At 44.0% G+C, this 21078-nt stretch overlaps 1 protein-coding gene across 1 annotated transcript; it reads left to right on the top strand.

The window, feature by feature from the left end:
- The first annotated feature begins 217 nt into the window (after positions 1-217).
- On the top strand, positions 218-19380 carry LOC8026280 (protein obstructor-E). Its single transcript, XM_029982415.4, has 4 exons — positions 218-329; positions 12334-12522; positions 13731-13944; positions 19233-19380. Exons 1-4 carry the CDS (start codon positions 287-289, stop codon positions 19297-19299), a joined length of 513 nt encoding a protein of 170 aa, XP_029838275.2. The 5' UTR covers positions 218-286; the 3' UTR covers positions 19300-19380.
- Positions 19381-21078: the final 1698 nt, after the last annotated feature.

Raw genomic sequence — 21078 nt, 5'->3', positions numbered from 1 at the left:
CAAGAGGACGACCACAGCCTCTTGGACTCACGTGAGTCGAAAAAGAGTCAAGAAAACGAGAAGCCGGCGAAGGTCCCAGCGGGTAACCCCGCTGGGGTCTCAGGCAAAAGAAAAAAGCGCGCCACCGTACGTGACCCAGATCGCGGGAGCAAGAGGACGTGCCCTCTCCCGGAGGCGTACCTCTCCTCCGGAGCCGGGGAGCTTCTTCAGCAGACTCCGTCCTCCGGCCAGGCGCATTACCATACAGAGAGTGAAAGCCGCTACTCGCACCACAACGGCTCCAGACATGCTGTACGTCGCTCTCGTGCTCCTCGGGCTCCTCGGTCTCGGTGAGTCGGAGGCTCCTTTGGCTCCAGAGATGCGGTACATACCGGGAACATGGCGGTGTCTTTTCGTGTCTCCTGGACGTATAAGGTTCACCTACCAAACCGGCAGTTTTTATTTTATTTTATTTATTTATCTATTTTACGGTGGCGAGCCGGCAGAACGCGTTACGATCGGTGACCACCTTAAAATGTCGGCTTCATTGGTGAAGGTTGTAAGTACTGTATCCATCGGGTTTCATTTCTAGTGTTACTTATTAAACGAGTTTGTGTCGTTAGCTTTCAGCCATAAAATTGTGTTTTCGAAGAGTCTCATAGAAGTCTACGCCGGTGGAGGGTTCGTGAAGTAATAGTATAGAGTCATCAGGTTTTGGGCGTGCTGTTTCTGTGATTCGAACTCGTAACCCAGAATTGCTTCGATTGTGCCAGCACAGAACCCAGATCTGTGCGGATGATTGAAACCTATAGGGTCGGAGACGGGTTGAGAACTAAGTAGATGCTTTGCCTGGAGCGCGAGCTTTCTTCCATTGATACCGCTTCCTCGCACACTCGGCCGAAGCACGGCGGAAGGCAAGGAGCACCTGTCACTGTGTACTTTTTTGGATGGTTCGGAGCCAGGACTGTGACGCTTCGAGTGGAACTTCTGCAAAAAGATTTTGTGCGATTCTACCCTGCGTGTGCACGTGCAGTAAATACATTTTTAAAGTGTGATTAAAAAATATCCAATATTTGCACGATTTCCTCGTTTACAAAATTTAATCCGATGAGAGACAAAGTGACAATCGAAAGATCGTTTCCACTTGTCTAAGAGTTACGGAATTTCTCAGCGCAGTTCTGAAGAGCGCTTCACCGCGCGAATGATGGAAGCCTGGATAACCAACCGAAAGCTTTCGAACATCTAAATCCGAATCCTTTGGTTAGGCGCGCGATTATTGCGCTTGACATTGTTTCCTGAGTTCAGAAATTTGGAAAGAAATAGCCGACACCATCAGCGCATAGTGCTCGCATAGTGCCTCTTGAATGTGTTTCTTCTATTTTGCTGAGCATAACATTGCTTATACAATACCTTAAACTTATCACACGGTGATACACCGCGTTTGAACTATAAATGCATACAGTTGAACTCAAGGAGTGCATGCATTTGGAGAGCATGTTTGCAAATAATGAATCAGGTAAACGTCTGACACCATTCGCCACCCGCTAGTGCTTTGAACAGAGTATACTAAAATGCATTGGTAAGTAGTATGCGACTTTAATATTTTAACGTGCTTATATTTACACGATGTATCTTATGTATGCGAATGATGTCGAAAGTGGAAGATCTGCGGATATAGGTTCGTATCAATGCGTATGCATGATTTAGACTTATCATGTCACCTCCATGGGGCGAATAGGCCGCGAGCAAGCGACGAATTTCGCCCGCAGAGGCGCTCGTTGCGTGCGCGGCGTCGAAAGAGGGGAGGTTGACGCTGCGCGCAAAGTACGAACCGATGGGTGAAGTTCGACCGCTGTGCGCCGCATATTCGCTCCTCAGTGCTGCCGTAAGTCGACGAGCGCGCTGCCTTCTCGAGCAGTCAGCAAAAAACGCTGTAGAAACCCACGCTAGCTTTTCTTTTTTTTTTTTTTTTTTTTATAACGGGCATGATCTGGACAATTATATTATGCGCAGTGACACTATAAACGTAAGACTGCCACAGGACCGCAAAATTACTGGGTGATTCAGCAACTCGATACGCGACCAGTCGTTGGAACAACTGGACTTGTTGCTTGCAAAGATGCCAGGAGAGAAGGAAAGCGACCTCGGAGTTAGAGAGGTAGCTGGCATTGTACGAGCATAAGCGAAAACAAAAAGGCGATTGTGTGGTGGATGTTGGTGTATTTTTGGGGTAGTGTACAACTAACAGGCGTAGGAGTGACGCTCTGAGGGATTACGCAAAATGAGAATGCTGTGTCTGTATTATAGGCTGTTGCGGCATAAGGTTCCGCCCCCGAATACAAGGAAATAAATAGTCACTAAGCCTCTTCATATAAACATATAATTTCTATAACGTCACAGAGATATAGAAAAAAAAAAGCTCTGATAGCGCCAAATAAAAAAAAGCGCCACCTAAAAAAAAAGTAGCACCGTTTAACGCCTAATACATCCTCGTGCATTTGGAATTAGACAAAGCATTTTCTTAAAGGTGGAACATTTTTTGCAGTCTTTTTATGTTGCTGCGGACAATAGTTCAACTCAGCAGGATAGCAATTCACTAATGCTAAGTCGCTAATTTGGAGCGGTCGTATTACACGCTTGTGTAAACTGCAGGCCTTACAGTGTAGACTCTATGAAAATACAAATCATTATGAAATGTGTTGCGTCGTAATTACTTTCAAGTCCAAGTTTGTTAAAATCTTACACATCGGATAACTGAAGGCCTAGAAACAAAAAAAAGAAAAAAAAAAAAACATTAGGTTGTTTGGTTCCTTGAAGTAGATGATGTGATATCGGTTTGAACGGAGTTTGCGCCTGGATGCTATGCCCGTTGCAAAATGACTTCAGTGAAGAAAGGATAAACACACGGGTCAGTTGGCAGGCATCTTCTCGAATACAAGGTAACATGCTTGCTACAAGGTGTGGAGTCGGTTTTCTTCTTATTACTTATATTGCAAACAAGTACAATACTCTATGAATGTATAAACATATATATGCATCGAAACTTTGTGCATTTAAACGAAAACAACAAAAATAATTAATCGGGCCCTTTGAAGTGACGTCATGTTTGCATAAGGTCGACAAGCGCATTTTCTATGCCCTTTCCGTATTTTTAAACCGCTGTGATTTGTCGCAATAGTTAACCTCAGAGTGCAAGCGCCAGCACAATTATCCTCTTCAGGGAAGAAAAAAAAAATGGATATAGCAAGGTTGTTCTGAACTTTCGTTACGGTACTTTTGAACGATCGATTAAACGGCATATTATGTAAATATTGATTTTTTTTTCTTTTGTTTTTTTAGAAAAGAGGTCTTTATTATCAGTGCCGCCAATACATGACATCCCTCAGATGTAATCGCGATAGAAAAATGTTGTAATTTTATTAATACATTTGGGGCAACACGCTGGTAATTTTTATAATGCTGCATTATACGTACATTTTCGAAACATAAGAAAGAAAATAACAAACAAGACGCCACTTTGGCTTCTCAAGGTTATACTATCTTTTTTGTCTTATTCTACTAAATAATTTCAAAACCCAATAGTTCGGGATGATTTGTCAATACTCATCTTGCCGTTAGCTCTTCAATAATGTTTTAAGGTTAATCCGGTAGCTGTTTTTTCTTCCTTATAAATTGTCTGATATACAGATTTTTATGACTCAAGCACGGTTAACCAAAGAAATACTTTTTTTTTATCTTTTTTTTGGTTCGGGCTTGAAAGCGATCCATCTTTCCTTCAAGAAGACGAGCCGCTGATCCCTTCCCAAATCGTCTCCGTGACCTTCCTTCGAGACGGGAACGAACAATAAGTCCGTGACGCGGATGCTTCGAGCGTCAGGCATGCAGCCGAGGAGAGGCACGGGGTTAACGAGAGCAAAGAGAGGAAAGGGAAGCGCGTGTCTCCAACGGCCATAACGTGCGCGGTGCCCTGTCGCGCCGACACGCCCGAGCACGGAGAGAAGATTCGCCTTGTCTAATTTGTACACCGTCTCCGGTTCCTTGGAGAAAGTGCCGGCATTTGGGTCACCTCCTGGGAAGACTTCCTGAAGACCCCACAACGATTTCTTCACCTCCCCCCTTCTCCGCAGCACGACTCTCTATTTCGGAGGCCGTATGCTGATCCTCCCTCTCGCGCTCCGAGTTACCATGGGGCATCCAGTTTATGCGAGAGTGCCGCAATCGTGTAAATTTACATTCGACGGGAATGAACTGCCGTACTGTCTTGTTTGTGTGACTCTGACCCGACCCCAGTTGATCCGTGAAATGGGGAGCTGTTTGTTGACACCTCTCGCATCGTCCGGTAAAGCTTCGCTGCGTGTTATGTGCGAGGCAATAATTTTGAGATGCACAAAACGACTAAAAACTTCAGTACATCCTTCACAAAGGTAATAAAGAGATAACGGCGGGCCCTCTTCACAGTGCACCTGTATGAATATAGTTGACGAAATGATTTTGTTAACCTCCGAGTTTTGATTCTTGTCCGCGCACTGAAGCGAGAACGACGATGAGTGATAGAGATGATGGAAAGACAGAGATTTGGAGGGCGAGGATAATTCATTTTCTGCAGAGGAGATGCCTTAACCCGAAAACATCATAGGTTAGCAATAACAAATCAATCATTATTAAATTAAATAAAGGATTCGATAACTTTTTGTTCACACGTGAATAACTATAAGCACAGAGCCTACTCCGACAAAGCGTTGGATTTATATAAGGCACGCCCACAATTAACTTCTTCACTTCCAAAGTGTCTCGCACTCAGTTTGCGGCGATATATTTTTCAGCCCAGATGTACAGCGCTGGCAGGCATTGGGAATTGATAATAACTCTCATAATTCTTTATAAATATTTTTTTTTCAGGGAAATTTCCGATTTTGTTGAACGTAGACAGAACGCATGGAACAAGGCGAAGAGTCAGTGTGGTACGTAAATGCCCGAAATGCAGAAGCTGTGCTCCAATTACAGTCTCTGACAGCTCTGGAGAAGCGCATGGACGTGGCTTGCTTACGTTCACGCTTTTTGCTTCGTGCTTTCTTTGGCGTTCTTCTCGAGTAATGCCGCAATTTGATCGGTTCTGGAACGATAATAGTGAGTTTTAGAATAGCGTACAAAAAAATCTTTGCGTATGCAAAGAAATAGCGTCGTCGCTACTGCGCATCTGTGGAGCCCAAACTCCGACGCGCATGCGCAGTGTGGAGCACCCGACGCACACACATAGTGCTTGCGTTTGACTAAAACTCTCGAACAAGACGCTCTAGACTGGTCACGCGCCCAGCGTTTTTTAGACACTCAGTCTACCAAGAACACGAAAGTCCAGCCATCTTGGGAAGGCATTTCCCAAAAACAATCTGGTCAGATTTTTTTTCTTTTTACTTTTTCTTCCTCTCTCTTTTAAATATCGCATTCCGACGCCTTCAAGAGGCTTCAAGGTTGCACTTGGATAAGCCGTCGATTCCTCTCTTTTTTTTAAAGTTATTCTTCCGCGTCTAGAAACTGAGAAACTAGTTTTTTTTTTTTTTTTTTTACTTTCTTACTGACCCAGAAAAAGAAGCAAAAAGTTACACGGCAGTGCCGCACTTCCTCCAGTGCAGGTCTCGGAGGGTCGACTGGGTAGCTCATTTCTTTGGTGGGAGCCGTATCTACATTAGCGGCGATTGCTGGTGGTTGAGACTTAATACATTCTTTCGCGATCCTTCTTTTTTTTTTTTTTTTTTTTCATGTAACCGTCAGAAGATTTTGTATGTTACATAAGAAGTCTTCTTTCCTCGTACAGGACAAAAAGGCGTTAATCGTTGTCGTGTAGTCAGAAAATAGTTTATACTGGTTAGTCTGGTCACATTGATTTCAACAAGAATGATACTGGAGGTATGTTGCAAGCAATTTTTTATTGGCGGCTGGCGCCTTACAGCCTGTTTGGGAAATCCAAATCGGACTGGTTCTAACAAGATCACACCGACTTCTGTGAATAGTCATTTCGACGAAAATGGAATTCGCAAGTTGCCGTGTGGACGTGCGGGACAATTCCAATTATACTGTTTTTGTTTACCGCTATTAGTACATCAAGATGTGTGTTTTACTCATTGGTCCTGGCCGGAATCGGTCACCGAAGAATCGATTGCCTGCATCTTCGCTTTAATAGTATTTTTTGCGGTACTTGTGGTTTGTCGGCAACTGTGTTCATTAATGAAAAACTGTGAGTGCGCAGGCGAGCTGGTGGATATTGATCATAATGTAGAAAACCCGAGACTGTGGTAAAAGCAAGGAAACGGAGTCGAAGAAGAAAGACAGGGGAAAAGAACTTCTCAAAGAACGTCTTGAGACGTTCTTTTCCCCTGTCTTTCTTCTTCGACTCCGTTTCCTTGCTTTTACCACAGTCTCGGGTTTTCTACATTATCTGTTCATTAGTTCATGGAGTTTGACACAGCAACGATAGTCTGTTTTTTTTTTTTTTTTTTTTTTTATTTATTTAAGAAGCATATTTTCAGACAAAGTGTGTGCTGATCTTTTTCTGTTTCTTTTTTCCTTCTCTCACTACCTAATTTATGTTAAATTTGAATTAATCTGCAAGAATAAAGCAAGACATGTGTCAGGCGAGGGGAATTTAGGTTTCAGGCCTCGTGTCTTTTCAAGCTATTAGTGGCAATGGCATGGTGCCATTCAAAGATTACTACTGTCTTGGTGTGCTTTATGACATCCGTGTGGTCTGTTCACCTTTCTACGTTATATAAAAAAAAATTAAATAATAAAATAACGACAAATGCACGCCAGGTCTCCGAAGACATTGTTTGTGTTTTGCGTCTCGATATTTTTTTTTCCTTTTTCTTTTGGGGGTCACTATAAACTTCTTTATCAGCTCCCCTGAGTTCAGAAGCTGTGTTCTCTGTTTCTACTGCAATAAGTGTGCAGTTATCGCTACGCCAGAGAAATTACCTTCATATTTAGATCAAGTTTAGACAGACGTAATACGCAATACGTTACCTAGGTAATGTTCGGCTGTTGCACAGACAGGATATAAGATACCATCAAACGCCACGCAGAAGAGTATTCTTGTTAGAATTGTTTGCAAGCAGTAGTTTGCAGTATCGATCGTTTCAAGTTATTTTGAACGTAAAGCTTACGATATAACCAGTTTTGGGGGTTATCGAGGAAAGGTATTGGTTAGATTACCGGTCCCCATAATTTGTCGGTATTATGCATACTATATGTAGTTGGGACTGAAAGATGGTCTGACATTTTTGAGGTGAGAAAAATGCTCTGACTTTTTTAAGTTAATTTCTTTTTTTCACTCGACTGATCCACTTGGTATACGCGAGGCAAGTTCGTATGCTTCTTGCATAGGGGTTGCGATGGTGTCATAACTACAAATTCTTATTGGCTGATTGAAAGGATAGTGGGTAGACCTCAAGGCATCTAGCATTGAGGTCTACCCACTCTCCTTTTAATGACAACCAATCACAGCTCGGCGTAGTTCTGACGTCACCGCCACTCCTGCGCAAAAAGCAGACAACGACTTGCGCTCCGCATATATTGTTGACATGTTGGTAGTTGGTGAGGTTCTAAATATTCACATGCTATATAATACACATTTCTATGCCGTTTTATTTGTTTCGTTCGCTTACATTCAGCTCTTGACATATGACGATTGTCATAGGCTCTTTGGTTATAAATAAAATAAAATAAAATATGGGCGGGTGTTGACACTGTGGATGCTGTAGCGCAGTAGATCCTTTACTTAATTTCGCCCAGTGAATATTCTTCCTTTCGTACACCCACATGTTTTTAAATCATGTACACCAACTTATGTATAATAATAACGGATGATGATTATCATACTCCATCTGGTTATAAAATAAAATAAAAGATGGGCGGGTGTTGACGCTCTCGATTTTGTAGCGCAGTTACTCCTTAACTTAATTTTGACCAGAGGATATCCTTTCTTTCACACACTCACATGTTTTTAAGTCACGTACAACAATTTATATTGCAATGCACGTTGCAATATAAAGACGACGGGCGTGATACCGTTGGTTCTTTTGTAAAGGAACCGCGAGCAGGCTCTTTCATCTTCGACGTGTAATAGCACGAATAACAATCCACAGATTTGCGCATACGGAACAGGTTTTCGCCTCTCTCTTTGTCGGTGCGTGCATGAGCACAGTTAGACTCGGGCAGGCAGCGGTTGTTTTCAAGAGCTCTCGGCAAGCGAGACTCATCCAACTTCGCAGCAGCCTTGATAACTTGCTAATCCTGGGGCCATCCTCGAATTCTCTGGACGGGGTCCTTGGCAGGTTCTCAATAGACGGCTTTCTTCGGGCTGTCTGGTTTTGTTTTCTTCTACTCGGCTAGCTACAGACGCGACAAGGTCGAACGCTTGTTCTTTGCTACGCGGTTCTGGACGTGCGAAAGGCGTAGATACGAGCGTGGGATAATTAAAAACCGTTCGCGGTTGTACATCGTGTGTCGTCCCGCTCTCCTGGCGCTTGGGGGTGCCTGCAGCGTCAGAAGGGGAACCGACGATTCATCATGAGGCGCACTGATAACGGGAGTTGGCAAAGCTAAAATGTCGAAACGCTTCGTTTTACGAAAGAAGTGGTAATAAGAACCAGATACACGTATCACAGGTGCGTTGCTTGTACAAGAGCTAGGTAATGCCACTACGGGAAGAGAATAGTCATCATTGCAGAACGTCCGAAAGGTGCTTTCTGAAAATAATCGCGCTTCTAAACCTCTGCAGAGAAATCCGAGAGCATACCATTGCCATCTTCGAAAATGTTATGAAGGCATTTTGCACGTAAGCAATGCGCATGTAAAGCCGCATTGAGCGTTTTGCGTTCCAGTGCACGTTTAGCGTCTAGATATTTCATGGGTGTCGTGAACCTCCGGGAAACTTCGTAAAAAAGCTGTAATTTGCTCTTTATATTCTCTGCAAATATTAGCGGGCAGTTTTTTTTTAATAGATTACACCTGTACAAGGAGGTACTAAGATGCACTAAGATGATCCATCTTCAAACGTAACATGAAAATTAATAAAAAGAAATTATAAGGGTCATTTTGCGGTTTCTATTTTTTATTGTTGAGATCTTCCGTCAATAATTAATATTGCTCATTAAGAGCTCATCGATGCTGTTAAGGCAATGACGACTGCCTTGCTGTCTGTAACCCATGTTTCCGCTTTATGTTGTATGCATCTGTTCCAAGAAAATGGGGAATGAGGTGGGTGTAATCTTATACGCCGATCGAGTGTTCCAAAAGGCGTTGTTGGCGCATTGGAAGGCAAGGGGGAGAAGACCAATCAAAGGGTACACAGAAAACGGCCAGGGAACGCGCGATGACGAGACAGCCAAGCGCTCGCTGCCATTGGTCGAGCGGTGGGGGGGGGGGGGGGGGGGAGAAAAGCACGTGGACACGTTTTGGGGGTAAAGAAACGCACGCTGTACGCAAAGAGCAGACGAACTTGCAGGCCGTATAGCCTTTCTATTACCGATTATTCTTAATTTCCAGCGGAACGCCGACAATTTAGTTTTGAAGGACTCCTATCACGCAGTGGTTCAATGTGCTGCATGAACGAACAAAGTATCCGGCTCGAGAATCGAGGTAATGCTGAGTAGACAGCTGACATATGCAGGCTCCTTCCATATGCGGCTAGCCACTGAGATGTACATTAAGAAATACACGTATTGCAGATTTTGAATCAGCGTTCTCTCATCCAGAATAATCGAATAAGAGAACATAGAAGACTCAACCTTTAAGGCGTAGGTCTAGTTAGTGTTTTGACTTGAGGAAGTACTCGAGGTTCACGCGACGGGTATGGATCTAGTTCCGTGTAATAGTCTCAAACGGCATCAGAGTTCAGACATCACTCCCTTCTTTCTTGTGTGTCCCTGCACGCGCGTTCCTGCATGTATAGTGCGAAAGCACGCACTAACTGTACCTGGACGTCCGTCGTGCCACGCGGTACCACAGGCCGGAGCCAGTGCTCCACCAATGGCTTCTTCCCAGACGAGAGTCAATGCGACGGCTACTACGAGTGCAGAAACGGCACAGTCCACCAGGGACTCTGCCCCGATGGCTTGGTCTTCAACGACGATGCCGGCCACAAGTACCTTCGCTGTGACCTGCCCTTCAGCGTCAACTGCGAGAACCGGCCCTACCTGCGTAAGTGCCTCGGACCCCTGGCCGTCGCTGGTGAACAATTTCCCAAGACCCACTGCCACCCCCGAATTCTCAGCGCGGATTCTTTGGTCTGCTGAACTAACATTCCCTTCACCTTCTGCCCTGTGCAAGAAGGCTTCGTGGCGGGACGCTTATCCTGGCTCTCCGCAACCTTGATGCTGCTTTGTCTGCTTCCGGAGCCCCTCTCTGACGTCGCTTGCTTGATCCCCAGGACAGGTTCCGGAGACGCAGCGAGGGTCATTTATGCCGAAGAAGCAGTTGCCTAGTTGTGCACGGTGAAAGTTGAGCTTATTCTTGTAAAGGGAGTACCATGGTTTTGGGGGGACAGGATGTCTAGGAAATGTATACTCTTGCGTACAAACGTTCCAGAGGTCGGATCACTAGAACTATCTTTGGTGTGCAGTTGTATGGTTGTTCGCGGAGCAAGCAAGCTGGTTTAACTTTAATAATATCTATATGTCCACCGCTTTTTTTAAATAACTGTTGTCGCAGCTGTGGTTCAATCATCAGTCATCTGAAAAATGAAACATGTTTGTGCGTAAAAAAGTAAAGGCCACGCACAGTTCATGAAGAAAGCAAAAACTCACTACACTTCAGAAAATGCGCGTTTCTCTTTATTACTTCGAAACGCAAGCCGAATCGTAAGTCACCCGCTCACCGGTCTTCAGACCATAATAATTATGTTGTTTTTATTTTATTAAAACATCATTGGTGGTTTACAACCATTATTACAGGGCACATAACGCGTCAAAATTATATTACTATACGAAAACGAGCATACTTAGGCTTTGCAAATTAAGCTAACGTGGATATTTTGTCATTCTAACACGTGTACTCATACAATAAATTGTCAACGCGCAGTATCCAAGCGGTTAAGATTATATTGTTTTACAAGGATATCAGGCACGTAGCCAGGCTTTTGTTTCGGGGGGGAGGGGGTGAAAGGGGGGGGGGGGGGCGGGCGGGGTTCGCCCATGAGAAAATGCTGTATGAGGGGGAGGGGGGAGGGGAGGTCCCAGCAAAATGGAGGATTTCGGGGGGGGGGGGGGGGGGGGGGGGGGGGCTCGGGCCTCATGGGCCCCCCCTGGCTACGTGCCTGATATATATATCATTTTAATTTTCATTGTTAAAAAGCATAGAAATAAAATGCGATGGTGTTGATATAGTCAATGACAGCCCAAGAAACTTGGGGTGTCACGATTCCCAACCATCTTATTATCGTTCTTTAGTCAGTGAAATCGCAACATTAACCGATAAAGACGCCAAAAAAACTAATCAAAAAGCAAAAAAAAAAAAAAAAAACGAAAAAAACGTGAATATAATAATTTATACTCTGCGTTTCTTAATATATCAGTGACAATAGTTGCACATATCCTCATAGACTGCAGTCGTTCCCTGATTCCAAGTAGACATTTCGACTCCGTCGTATGCCTCGGAAACATTGTGGCTTCCCGGAAATACGTTTCACTTTGGTAACTTTCCAGACGTAACTTCGCTACTCTAAAAATGAAAATTAAGAACTTGGAAACGTTAACGTCACTCAAACGGTGATGGCCGACACTGATAGGGAGTGTTCGTATTAAAAGCTGACGCCGCGTATAATTTTCAATTACGTAATGAACCTCTTGAGAATCGCTCACAGTTTTAGCCTTTGCAAACCAAAACACTATATACTTTTTGCCGTTTTTAGGGCGGTGTAAGTAAGTTGGCATACAAAAAACCACAACAACAACACAAAAGAAGTCAAGAAATTAGAGAAACAATGACGATAAGGGCGCCAAGGTGTCTTTGCCGATCAGCGGCAGAAGACAGACGACACATAAGCCAAAACCTTAGCGAAACCAGCATCCTCCCGTCTTAATGTATTACTACAGTCGCAACAAAATAAAGCGATTATTAATGGTCTTCCTAGATTATTTGCTCAACACCACTATTACATCACTCAAGAAGATTGACCCACGCGGGGCAACGACCAACAAACTTTGAATGCATGCCATCCTTGAACCGCGCTTAGTGAAAAGTACGCTTTGCAAAGACGCCCACAGGCGTCCGCAACGGTGTTGTAGGCGCTGATGGCGGGCGTACCGCCGAAAGGACGTGGGCGTTAACTGTGCCGCTTTCGCCGCCGATTCTCGTTCGCAGAGCCTGCCCAGGCCGTGGGCAACTGTCCCCGTCGCTGGGGCATGTACGCCGACCCGAGCGACTGCGGCAAGTTCGTCAACTGCGTAGGGGGCAAGGGCCACAAGTTCGACTGCCCGGAAGGACTGGCCTTCAACGACCAGCGTGGCATCTGCGACTGGCCCGACCTTGTCGAGCGCTGTGACGCCGAAGGTACGTCGTCGGGGCTGTTCGCAGAACCTCGCGCTGATATCCTTATATAAATAGAGATATAGAATATAAATGATGTTTCTCAGAGTTTGGCAGCCTTACAAGTTTATAAAAATATTTCCACCGACATTTTTTTTGTTTAGATTACCATTGACGGGAAAGATTTCAAAATTATGTTGTGAGGAGGCGAAGATCAGTGAAAACTTTGGGACTTGTAGCTTCGTATAAGCAACGAAGGCAGGGTTTCACTGGCTTCGTTGATTGATGGAGGGAATGTACGGAAATTAGCTTTAACCTAAGACCCTATAAGACGACTTGAAAATGTGTGTGTGTGTGTGGGGGCGGGGGGGGGGGGGGGGCATAACAAAACAGAAGGCACCATGCTGTTATCGTACATCATATGTATATATATATATATGTGTGTGTGTGTGTGTGTGTGTGTGTGTGTGTGTGTGTGTGTGTGTGTGTGTGTGTGTGTGTGTGTGTGTGTGTGTGTGTGTGTGTGTGTGTGTGTGTGTGTGTGTGCGCGCGCGTGTGGTCGTCGCAACAAATTAAGCTAACATGCAGTGCCGAATTTACGCAGACACCTTCGTGCTATTGGGGAACATTTATTGCTGCTTTGATAAGCTGCGTAATCTCATCATGGTTTCTATGGATCGCTTTTGTTTCTTCTTTGTTTTAACAATGATTATTTTTTATAAGCTTTCAGAGACAGGCATGATACACCATACAACGGTAGGCTACGGAGAGAGAGGAAAGGTCAGGGTACACGATCTTCAAACTTTATAAAGGAATATTGGGTCTAGATCTCTCTGGGGGTGTGCATGTGTCTGCTTTCCCTTGTGGCACTTATATTACTCCAATGCGCTACCAGCGCTACAATCCAATGGAGACAATCAAGCTGGGCCAAAAGCGCCAGGCAAGGGCGAAGAGTCGTGACACACTGAATTTCTAGTCGGTGTATTTGTGCTTGCTTTGTCACTAGCTCTTGACCTCACTTGGACTTAAGAGGAAAAGGGGTGTAGCGTTCCTGAATGGTATACATTCCATGCGCCAAATCACTGATCATACGCCACGGCGCCAACAAGTCAATATGTGTTGTGCAAGACTATACAGCGAGGACGACATGCGTGATCCCATTTCTCAGCTCTGCATTGCCAGCCAGAGTTTCCCACGCCGTCCGTATATTCATCGACCTTCTTGTTGCGCAGCCTACCTGGGATTCCAGTGTCCCGAGGCCACGACGTACGACCTGCAGGACTTCGCCAACCCCCCGTACCCTCACCCGCGGGACTGCGCCAAGCACTTCGTGTGCGTGGCCAGCTACTACGGCAAGAGGCTGCCCCGCTTGCTGTCCTGCGACTACGGCCTGGTCTTCAACCCCACGACAAGGCTCTGCGACGATCCCCTCAACGTGCACGGCTGGTGCGTAGATATTATCGTGTGGATTCACACATCGGTGCTGTTGTATTCGAAGATGGTTCATATTCTTAATTTGGCAAGGCGGGGATTTTCGTTGCTAAACCGAACACAGACTTTGCTCGCAAAGTGACTATCATCGACTTCAGTCAAGTCGGGCGTTGAGTATGGGAAAGTATATTCGTGTGAGGGCAAGGAAAGCATGGATGACGCCGTGAAGACGCTTCATAAATGATCGCTTTAGCAGGTGTATATGCGCACTAATCACTAATCAGTAATCATGCGTGGGTGTCTCTTCTCGGTTTGTCTGAGTAAAGCAGAGTGTCGAACCGGAACCAAACCGAACCGAAAACCAGAACCCAACCGTTATTTTCGCAACAATTTTCGTTGAGGCACCCAAACATGTTTTCTTTGTTGCTGAACTGCCTCCTAAAGCTATCCCCGATAGTAGAAACATTAAAAGGACTAAATGTGACTTATCAATCCGACGTTACATAGAACTACAGAGGGATACCCGAAGAGAAAGATCTTAGTAACCTCAGAGGGACAACCGAATGCTGTCAGCCGCTCAAGCCTCACAGGATTGTCGTTCTCAAGTTCTTCCACAAGCTTCGACGACCTACATATTTTGTTTAAAGTTCACAGTTTTTGGGTGCTAAATAAAAGCAATGTAGGATTACTGTTAACAGGGGGAACAAATATAATTGCCGATTTAAGGCCCCCAAATGGGGGAGGGAGTCCCACAGGAATAAAAAGTATCCTCTAGAGGAGCAACGAAAAAAGAAAGAGAGAGGGGGTAGTTTTAAAAGCCTACTGTGTTGTAAAATTGGGTTGTGTGTATGTTTATAAAGCCCAGAACTTGGTTTGCCTCAACGGGCGACGAGTCTTTCAGCTGTAGATGAAAAATTTAGCCAGTGCAGTACAACCGCTATCCTGGGGCCTTTAACGTGCATCACGCAATAGTGATGCACGCCGGTACGATGCTCATCCAAATCGAAACGGGCAGGGGTGGGGATTGAACCCAGGATCGCTGGGTTCTGCAGCGCCAGCTTTAGAGCATCGAACTGTGTTGTAAAGGTTTCTCTGCCCCACATCTTCGGCACATACCAAAAAGTGTGGACCCGGAAGCTACTTTGTTTGCAAAAACACCCTGGCAGAAAACGTTTCGTGGTACCAGACGCTCACGCCTTTCCTCGTGACGCTGCATCAAGCAGAAAATAATTTGTCATTCAAATACATGGCTTGCACGGACCGCGAACTTCTGCAGCGTGCATTTTGCACCACCAGATTTTTTTATCTCTCACCAAGAACAAATCGCAACGACCACCAGACTAGAGTGCGATGACACCACGTGCAAACCCTGTGAAATAATTCCGTTTTCTGTTGAAATGCGATGCTCGCACCAGTAGCGAAAGTAGGTGTCCAAATTGTAAAGTCGTTTTGTATATACAGTATAGTCTAGCGATAATATACGGCAACCCAATAGAATGTTAAAGCGCATGACTAATATTGCCGCGCGCGCAGCTGGCCAAGTAGACAGCGCGGCCGTGGCCCGGTTATCGTGCTTGCGTCCCACGCGAAGAGCCAGCTAGGGTTCGATTCTTGGGACCGACGCGTCTTTTATTTATTCTTGCAATTTAGTGTTCTGGTACATTCGAGAACCCTGTTGCTTGTTCGAGGTCAGAATGTTCTAGTCGCCGAGCCTTTTAGGTCGATTGTTCCAGAAGCCAACGCGTGTACCATAAGGGGCTCCGCGTGGTAATCCCCAGTCAGTCTCGCCCCAGCGTTCGATCCTGCTGTTACGCCGACTTCGACGCCCGCGACGCTCTGTTGTTATCGTCTGTTTCCCTTTTTTCTTTTGGGCACAAGTTCGCCGCATTAAACGTATCAGTTTCCTCAGCTATTCCTTATTTGTCACCCCGTCATTCGTGACAATATAGCACAAAGTTTTACGTGCAAAGTGCACGTAAAACCGTACATAACTTAACGAGGCATTATTTCGCGAAGTTTCGAGTTGATGCAAGCTAATGCCCTAATGTGATGATGTTGAAATTATAATAATCTTCGTCTGCCATTCGCGCTCTATTTATGTTTAATTAGGATTATCACTCCATCTCATCTCTTTTTGTAGTAAGGCATCATAGGGGATTCTTTTGAAGAATACCATTTATTATCTTTTTTTTTTCCTGTGCATTTCGTGTATTTGCCTTCACATCTATCATGTGACCACGAAGTCTGTTTTGGCATACCCCGGCCGTGTGTGAAACAAAATGTTTCACACTGCCAAACAGCCGACACAAAATCACGTTTCCGCAGATTGACTTAATAGCTGGCCAATTTTTGAGTATCGTACTCCCGTGTCGATTTCAATCGGTTTTGTGAACTTCACACAGCCAAATTTATGGTTGATAATAAAACTATATTTAATTACTAACTGAAGATTTTACACCATAAATAAAGGGCCTATCGCGTTAAGCCGGGGTCACACTGCCCCACTTCACCCCACTCGGAGAGTCCATTCGAGCTGCTTTGCGCTGGTGTTCGAGCTTCGTAGGTTGTTGTTTTGGCAGCGGTTTATTGAACTTCGCTCCGATTTAAGTCACTCTACCGACAGGCAGTGTCGCCAGCAAACTGCGTTTCCCTGTGACATGAACCACGGCAATAGATAAATTGGGCCTACTTACATTTCACGAGAGTGTACGAATTATTTATCATTTAAAGTTCCTCCACGTAGAAGGGGTCCGTCTCCTCCTGTTCTTAAGTTGCAGCAGAAGTCCTGGAGGTAAAGACGAGTATAGTTTTTCCGCAATTACATTCGCTGTCTCTATATGCTTGCTACGTTTTACTACCGAATCTCTCGGAGATCTGTGCGTCAAATATTCACCGATTTGGGCTCATCAGAAGCGCATTAGATAGTGGCTGAGGGTCTAAACGTAAGGATCAGGTGTCAAAGGCTATAAAAATCTCGGCCGCAGGTCGCGACAGCGCTGAGATATACACTGTCAGACGCGCTGTGTGCACAGGGCAAAGGCTTGTCCTACGACTTTCGGGACATTTTAAAAATATTATTGGTTTGTCAGTTGCATCGTCATCCTATATATTGTGAAACGTATTTCGTAAGCTATACTTCACGATATATATGGTGACAAGGTGCCCATTCAATGATTTTGTGCACTGTAATTAATTTCTTAGTTCAAAAGCGTAACAACGATTTAGCTTTTAATACTGCGACGCAAAGCTGTACCAATCACGGCTATTTTGGGCGATCTACCACACTTTTTGACCTTCCGATTCAGGTAAAATGTATGTGACTGAGGTAAACAAATGAATTTTCAGTCGTATAAACACGACATTTGGTATGTTCATAGATTTGATTTTACAGTTTCCTCGAAATAAAATAATGCCATTTCTTATATATATAAAAAAAAAAAAAAAAAAAAACATACAGTTTAACACAGTTACTTTTTTTACGGCGGAAATAGTATCTATAGCCGAAACAACGCGGAAAACACATTATCAATTTAGCGGTTCAAACCGGTTCGAACAGGTTTAAACCGTTATTTTCGCTCCCCGGAACTGAACCGAAAGTCGTGAACACGAACTCGAACCGGTAAAACTTTCGGTTCGACGGTTTGGACTAGGGTACCTTTTTATAAACGATTCTTTGTTCAGAGGAATGACAAATCGGCCATTTTACCAACCAATCGCTACGGGTTTGCAGACCGCCCATGCGCTTTATGGATACTGCTCTGACCAGTTCGTTTATGCCGTTTTACCCCCTTTATTCATTTGTTGCTGTTTTTTTCTTTTATCTTTGCTTCGGTCCACGCTGCTAATACTCGATGTAACAACAAATGTGTCCACCCTAACACAGCTAGTCGCGTCAAGGTATCGTACTATCTGGGAAAAATGAAATGCGAACAGAGGAGCGCGTGGCTCGCGGTACAGACTGCGCCGCCTGGAAGTGAGCCTAGGAGCGAGGGTGCGTGGCCTACTCCGACGTGTTCACGCCCCTCCCTCCGCGCTCCCCAAGCTTCGGCAGTGTGCCCCTTAGTGCGCTGAAAGCTATCACCGCTATCTTTGCTGGCTCATTGCGTGCGGTGCAAAGAAGCTCGCCGCACTCGCCGAGCAGGAAAAGATAGCGGTGACAGCTTTCAGCGCACTAAGAGGCGAACTGCCGAAGCTGGGGGAGCGCCAATCGAGGGGCGTGAACACATAGAAGTAGGCCAAGCACCCTAGCCCCTAGGCTCACTTCCAGGCGGCGCAGCCTGTACCGCGAGCCACGCGTTCCTCTGTTCGCATTTCATTTTTCCCCGATAGTACATCAATAAATTGTATTCATGCGTGGTTTCCACTATTCTGCGAAACTTTTGCTCTCAGCAAACATAATTGCTTTCCTGAAGTTCCTACGTCAACAATTTAAATGATTATAGGAGACAGGAAGACATACTTATCAGTCGTCATCGCTAAAGCACGCTATTATTGGTCTATATATAGTTCACATGTTAGCACTATATTGCTTCATGCTAAAAATAGTATCTTCTTTCTTGTTAATATGATATTAAAATTGGAAGATTTGTGGAGAGCATATTCAGCGTACGTAGATTGTAGGTTAGCAGATAATTCCAACAACTTCACGACGTTTCACACTACCGTGGCTTTTTATTCTTCCAATATATATATATATATATATATATATATATATATATATATATATATATATACTTTGTTGTTTTTTGATGAACGAAACCCGGCATCCCTTTGACGCCTACAAGGTCGGACAATCTCATGACTGGTACAGCTGCAATATGGTTTATAAGGGCAGATTGGCCTGGTCCGATCAAAACGACAATGCCAATTTTCGGTCACCAAGAAAAAAAAGAGCAACTTTGTGGCGTCCCCAGAAATATTCCACTGTACTGCTTGTTGACTAAATATATTTTGTCGTGGCTACGATCAAACAAGAAATAGAGATCGCAAGCAAGGAGTTCATGATGTGTTTGAGAGCATATGTTTATTGCTCGAGACCCTAGTGGTGCGCCGCTATTTTTACTTCAGTTGGTCCGACACAATTATTTACCATAAAAACCTTCTATCTTGTTTCTTTTTTTTTATTATGAATATGAAATGCGCCACTAATGTCCGAATGTAGGTCTTTGACAGTTGATCTTCAAGCCAAAAACATTTGACTGCAAGTGCGGCAATGTTCGAACGCTTATAATGCGGTAGACTTTTTTACATATAATCAGAATGAACACTTCAAAGTATAATACTATTCTTGCTTTCCTTTCCAGTGAGAACTACTACGGAGTACGCGAAGAACCCGTCGACCAGCGCCAGACTCTGCGACGTCAGGGATAGACCCCCGTTGAAATCTGAAGTCCATGGCTCCGTGTACAATATCTTCGTTTTTCAGTAAAATCTCGCCTGTTCCGTCCACCATTCAACGCTTCTCTCTTTCCTCTAGTTAAGTTTGCTCTAGTTACATTACTATGTTTTATGGCGGCAAAGTTTCTAACCATTACCACAGCGTATCCTTTATCAAACGAGACTCCGTTCGTTCAAAGACAATGTTTCCGCTAGTGCGATCTAAGATCCAAACCAGATAATGTCCGTTCTTGTAAAGTTCATTTTTGTCACAAAATAAATAAAGGAAGGGTGTAGACTTCTTAGTTGTGTTTCAGCGACAACTAAAGAAATTCTAAAAATAGGGTAATTGAGAATAAATTAAAAAAAAATGCTTTTGAAAACAAGCTGGTAGAGAAAGCAGACGTCAGGAATTGCAAAAAAAAAACATACTAATTGACTAACTAACTGATGGTTCTAATTAGAAACTTGCTGAGCGTCACTGAAAATCTCTAAATCGGTCAATTTTAGGAAGGCTTAAAGGAAGTGTGAAGCGCGGGGTTGCGCCCAACTCATGTTGCAGGCTCAAGAGGCTGGTGTGGCGAAAACGCAAATGTGCTTATCAACCGCGCTTTCGCGTCTCCAGCCTTGTGCCCGCTGCACTTGTAGAAACTTGAGCACACGTACCCCACTCTTCACACGTACTCTAAGCCTTCCTAAAATTGATTGATTTAGACGTTTTTGATGACACTCTGCAAGTTTCTAATTAGAATCGTGTTTATTTTCACTAATTAGAAAGCAGTAGCTATTTATTTACCTAATTAGTATGTTTTCCTTATCCTTGACGCCCTGCAAGGCTGGCAGTTTTTTTACGAACAGTATTTTTTTTTTCTCTTATTGGTAGGAATTTTTTTCAGCCTTATTTGAATTCGAACAGAGTATTTAAAAAAAAGGAAAAAATGAAAACGCCGTGAAATCTACGCTAGTGCGGTCTGTGCAGGTAAGTTACGCGGTGAGGGGGACATGATATTTAGAGGGACAATCTTCACGATAAGTCCAATTATTTACTAACATTTGTTAATTGACTTCTTAATTATAAAAAAATAAACATAGGGCTCCATTTAGAAACTTGCTGAGCGCCATCGAAAATCGCTAAATAAGCGAGTTTTTAGAATGATTCGCAACGCGTGGGAAGCGTAATGTGCTAAAGTTTACAACTCAAATCAAATCAAATCAAAGCAAATTTTATTTAACATCACCATGCAAGTACAAGGTACTTAACAAATGATGTATGGAGATCAGACAAAAAGCCGCAAGGGTGTGGCTTGACTGGGTCTGAGCCCCTTCTGCATATGCATAGTCCCATTGCAATGTAAAAACTCCTGCAATTACGCAAAACAAGTGGTGTAAAAACGCAATAATCTTATCATTCACGTTTTATTATTAATTATGTCTTCCTCTGTTATGTGAGCATAAGATAATATGGCTTGTATAAAAAAAACAACTGTGTCAGTACTTTCATCTGCGTGTTTATGCCAATAGCCTTGTGGAATCGATAAAAGCACAATTATTTCAGGCCAATTTCATCTAAAATCGTGCAGGAAAAAAAAAAAAAAGAAAAGCATGTCTCAAAAACGTATGAACAAAAAAATATATATATGAAAGTTCTTCAATAGAACGAAACTGAAAGCCGTTTCTGCGTCATATTTTTAGTTCTCGAGTTTTTTACTTATAAAGGACGAAAGGTGGATTTCGGGATTTCGGTCGATTGTCACAGGTAGCGTATTTTGTAGC

Source organism: Ixodes scapularis, unplaced genomic scaffold, assembly GCF_016920785.2.
Source record: "Ixodes scapularis isolate PalLabHiFi unplaced genomic scaffold, ASM1692078v2 PGA_scaffold3__209_contigs__length_174095766, whole genome shotgun sequence".
In the NCBI taxonomy this organism is placed as follows: Eukaryota; Metazoa; Arthropoda; class Arachnida; order Ixodida; family Ixodidae; genus Ixodes; species Ixodes scapularis.
The sequence above is the reverse complement of the archived record's forward strand: the minus strand, read 5'-3'. Positions and strand labels throughout refer to the sequence as shown.

What these genes read in the sequence shown, in the direction of transcription:
- LOC8026280 (XM_029982415.4), top strand. Translation starts at nt 287, where the DNA reads ATGCTGTACGTCGCTCTCGTGCTCCTCGGGCTCCTCGGTCTCG. An exon ending in CGAGCGCTGTGACGCCGAAG is followed by an intron (nt 12,523 to 13,730) that starts GTACGTCGTCGG and finishes CTTGTTGCGCAG; the next exon opens with CCTACCTGGGATTCCAGTGT. An exon ending in CCCCTCAACGTGCACGGCTG is followed by an intron (nt 13,945 to 19,232) that starts GTGCGTAGATAT and finishes TTTCCTTTCCAG; the next exon opens with TGAGAACTACTACGGAGTAC.